Here is a 5218-nt window from a genome sequence, read left to right on the forward strand (position 1 = left end):
TTTTATGTGGTGCTAAGAATTGAACCCAGCACCTCACACTTGCTAAACAAGTGCTCTACCACTGAGTCATAACCCCAACCCTAGCCACAATCCCAGCCCCCTCTGTTTCTATTAGAGATGGAAAAAATCTGATGAATTAGTTATTCATACTGCTTTCATATTCTTTTCTGAAGTGACAACCAAATTTGATTAGTGAAAATATATGATGCTAAAATATTATAAGCCTACAGACTTTTGAAGTAAGTATTTATTGGCTAGGTGATCTTTCTTTTTTCCACATTTTTATTGATTAATTATAGTTATACATATTGATGGGATTTGTTCTTACATATTCATACATGCACACAATATAAAAATATAATTTGGCCCATGTCATCCCCCGGGACTTCTGCCTCGTTCCCTGCCTTCCTGCTCTTGATCACTTTCCTCGATTGATCTCTCCATGATTTTCATGAGATCTACCCCCAACTTTCTTTTCCCTTTTTCATCTCTAGCTTTTCATATGAGAGAAAAGATATGACTTTTAACCTTGTGAGTATGACTTATTTCACCTAATGTGATGGTCTCTAGTTCAATCTGTTTCCTAAAAATGCCAAAACTCCATTTTACTTCATGACTGAATAAAACACCATGGTGTATGTATACTGAATTTTCTTTATTCATTCATTGATGGACACCTAGGTTTCTTCCAGAGATTGGCTATTGGAATTGTGTTGCTAAAAACATGAGTATGCATGTATCACTGTAGTAAGATGACTTTAATTTTTCAGGATACATACCAAAATGGTTTACCTGGGTCATATGGTGGATCTATGCCTAGTTTAATGAAGAGCCTCCATACTGATTTCCATAGTTGTTGTACTAATTTACATATCCCCACCAAGAGTATAAAAGTGTTGCTTTTAATCCACATCTTATCAAGCATTTATTATTAATTGCATTATGGATGATTGCCATTTTGACTATGATGAAATCTCAATGTAGTTTTGATTTGCATTTCCTTAATTGCTATTATTTTAGACATTTTTACATTTATTTCTTGGCCATTTATATTTCTTCTTTTGAAAAGTGTTTGATTTATATATTTAGGCCAATATCAATTATTAATTGGATGATTTGATTTGTCAGTGTAAAATTTTTGCATTCTTTATGTATTCTAGATACTAATCCTCTATCAGAAGAGGAACTAGCAAGCTAACAGATTTTCTTCATTTTCTAGGTTCATTCTCTATATTCCTAAGTGGTCTAATCCTAGTCAGATTTTATACCCTATAATTTGAATTCATGAAGTATTAAATTTATGAGGAAAATTTAATTCTGTGGATTCATATATTTTACAGAAGTGGGGAATAATTGAACAACATTGTGTGTGGATGAATCTCAGGGTTCAGCATGTGAATATAAAATAGATAAAGAAAACAGAATGATCAACAGGATAAATACTTTGCAGCATTCTTCTGATAGTTTTGATATCTTTTTATTTGATATATTATATCCTTAAATGCACAGTGTATGCATAAGCCTTGTTTAACATTTTATTTTTCTTTGTTTTCTTGCTCATTCACAGTCATCCATTCCAGCAAAGATATTTCCCAGCAACAAATGACATGGTGCCAGTTGGGGTCTTGTAGACCACTAAGTTTATTGATATTTTTTCACAACTAAGATTTTAATAATTATACATATTTGAAAGTTGAATGTCTGACTTGGTTCTCATCATTTCAGATTGCATGAATGTTAGGCCTCTACCATTACAGACTATGTTATTTCTTTCTTTTTCATCAGAAAATTGGAGGAACACAGTTAGGGCAGTCTGCTGCACTCCTCTGACCATAGCATTTTATGGTCTTAGGAGAAATAGTGCATGAGCCAGACAAATCCAAAAGTAGAAAGTAAATAGAGGCATCAGGGACATGACCATGAGTAAAGTCTTGGTAGTTTTTGACCAGGACCTGCTTAGAAATGACTTTGGGAATGACCGTAGGGTCTTCAAAGACCTATTAATTCTTGCATTGACACTTAAATTTATATTCTACTCTTCCTAAACTAATCCTTCAGTCACAGGCATAAGAGATGAACTTCGTTCTTAATATGTGTATTAATTTTTGAAAAAAATTTCAAAATGATTTTTATTTATCAATCTGAGTTCATGTAAAAAAGTTCACTAGGTATTGAGAATTCCCATCTGCTTTTCTAGTGGATAAAATTCTACCTTTTACATTTCAGATGGAATTAGCTAATAAATGAAGTATAATTCTCTTGCAAACTCATAGAAAGTTTGAAAAATTAATATTTCCAAAATATTCTCAGAGAATCAATGTTGGTGTGTTTGAATGCCTCCCTTGCAACTTTCTGCCTTTTATTTCAGAATTTCATAGAGGGGACAAATTGGCAGGTCAGTATCTGAAAGAGGAACGGTGTTTGATGAAACCTGCATCTAACCTACACTCACTCAGACCTGATGGTCTCCACTGGGTTTGTGAAGAGCTCCCCCAACCAAGTTCTGGGTTGATTATACACTCTTTAAATTGTTCTATACAATTTTATTCTAAATGTTATTAGTGCTTTTGTAGCATATAATAATTGTATTTCTACAAAATATTTTGGTCACCTTTATTGTTAATTGTACCTTATTCTAAGCACAATTTCAGGTAGGAAGAGTGTAGTTACAGAAGTTTTTAAGATGACCATGTTTTTTTGCTCTATTCCATTCTCAGGCTTACCTGTATTCTTTGATATTTATATTAAGGAAGAACTGCCTGAATATTTACAACTGAAAAATGTCTCAGTTTTCAAAATGCATTCTATCTTACCATAGGTTACATTCATCTGATCTGTTTGAGGTAAGCTTAAACATGTCACATTCTGATATACTAACAATATTTAAATGTGTAATGAAAGCTGTGCCTTAAATATAAGATAATCTATAATGTTTATAACCAAATAACTACTCTTACAGAATTTTTATTTAATACTCCCCCAAACAAAGGAATCATTTGCCTATATATTTAAAGATGTAAACAAGTAAAAAATGAAGAAAGAAAGAGAGAAAGGAGAAAAAGAGAAAGAATGAAAAAGAATGAATGAAAGAAACATAATTATGATTAATTTTAAGAAAGGACCTAAAATAAACCTGACACTCAGTAGTCTTATGATTATTTACAAACACTAAATCAATATTGAAGTTTACCTGATCACATTCATTAAATTCACATTGTGTGAACACTGTGCTATTTTCTGTTTCTTTCTTTACTGGAGTATGTGTGTGCATCCCAACTTCATTTGCTGCTGAACTACAAACATAAAGAGGAAAAAGTGTAGGAGCTGAATAGCTATGGGTCATCACCCTTGCATGACACTTGGGTATTTCACAACACTCCATGGATTCATCATTGCATTCTGAAAAATGAAAAGTTGTCTTGGTGCAGATGAGAAAAACGAGGCTTGGAGAGCCTGACAGTCAACTGGAGGATCACATTGGTCAGTTCATTTTTCATTCTTCCTGGTGTGTAGCCCTCTGCACTGTCATTGTACTTAGTTCCTATTCAGTGACTGCTTAATATACTTTATTTCTTTATTTTATGGTTTTAATTTTCTTAAGAGCTTTCTTTAAGATCATCATTGGCAAGAAAATATTATTTAAGTATAACAATCCTTCTCAATGTTATTTTCTATTTTCCCTTTTGAACAGGAATGTCATATTATTTAAAACATTTTCTTGCCTTACACTAATTCAGTTTTTATTTTATCTATGTGAATGACAATCATGTTTTCAATTTTCAAAATAAGTTTGAAATATTTGTAAATGACAAAAAGTAAAAATCAGTAAAATACACAATTATTTCTACTCTCCCTTAAAAATTTACAAATAAAGTTTACATAAAGAGACACATGAATAAAAAATAATATTTTTAGTAAATCAGTACTAAAAATTTTGATTCTATGATGTCAAGTTAATTAGTGCATTTTGCAGTATGGTAATCAATTTGTTCAATTTTCACTTAAATTTCTGATTTCTTTATTTTCACAGATATTAAATTTATTTGTGCAATATACATACTCAGCTTACTATATGGAAATCCAGAGAAATATCTCAGAATTCATTCTTCTGGGGCTTTCTGATAACAAGAATGTGCAAATATTTTGCTTCACCCTGTTTTTACTCTGCTTTGTTGCCCTGCTGGTAGGAAACTTTCTGATTCTCATTTCTATTCTATGCAGCCCTCTTTTCCACCAACCCATGTACTATTTCCTTAGCCAGTTATCATTTCTGGATATCTACTATGCTTCCAGTGTTATGCCCAAATTGATTGGTGACCTGTTAGAGGGAAACAAAACCATTTCCTATGGTTATTGTATGTTCCAGGCCTTTACCATGCACTTCTTTGGCAGCATTGAGATCTTCATTATTACAACCATGGCCTTTGATTGCTATGTTGCCATCTGCAGACCTCTCCACTACATGATGATCATAAACAGGACAAAATGCAACTTCTTAATTTTAGCTGCCTGGGTTGGTAGGTTTTCCCATTCTTTTCCTCAATTATCTATGACAATGCACTTGCCTTTCTGTGGTGTAAACGAAATCAATCACTACTTTTGTGATATTTTTCCTTTGCTAAAAATTGCCTGTATTGATACCTACAGGACCAGTGTCCATGTGCTTGTCAGTTCTGGAGTCATGACATTAGTTGTATTTGTTATTTTATTTCTTTCTTATGCCATAATTTTATTGACTTTAAGGAATCACTCAGCTGAAGGAAGACACAAAGCCCTATCTACCTGTGCATCTCATATCTTGGTGGTAGTTTTGTTTTTTGGGTCTGCAATCTTTTCCTACCTTAGGCCCTTTACTGCTTTCCCTGAGGATAAAGTAGTTGCATTATTTTACACAATCATCGCTCCCATGTTCAATCCCTTGATATATACTTTGAGAAATACTGAGATGAAAAATGCAATGAGAAAAGTTTGGTCTCATATTCTGTTCTCAAAGGAAACATATAGTTAATGATTATCAACTGTTTACTTATAATAGAAAAAAGACTAGATGTCAATTAAGTAACTAGAAACTCATAGTTCTTTAACAGAGTGAATGACAGCAATAGGACATAGGCATTTAAAGTAATGACTAATGAAATATTAATCAAACCTAAAAAATACTGAAAGCTTGATTTTGTGAATTTTTGAGATTACATAGGTATACTTGTGTGCATAAGAA

The 5218-nt window shown here is 32.5% G+C and overlaps 1 protein-coding gene across 1 annotated transcript; it reads left to right on the forward strand.

The window, feature by feature from the left end:
* Positions 1–4072: 4072 nt before the first annotated feature.
* Positions 4073–5008, forward strand: LOC124958272 (olfactory receptor 4P4-like). The gene has a single exon (XM_047516146.1). It carries the CDS (start codon positions 4073–4075, stop codon positions 5006–5008), a length of 936 nt encoding a protein of 311 aa, XP_047372102.1.
* The last annotated feature ends 210 nt before the right edge of the window (positions 5009–5218 follow it).

Source organism: Sciurus carolinensis, chromosome 11 (assembly GCF_902686445.1).
Source record: "Sciurus carolinensis chromosome 11, mSciCar1.2, whole genome shotgun sequence".
Classification (NCBI taxonomy): Eukaryota; Metazoa; Chordata; class Mammalia; order Rodentia; family Sciuridae; genus Sciurus; species Sciurus carolinensis.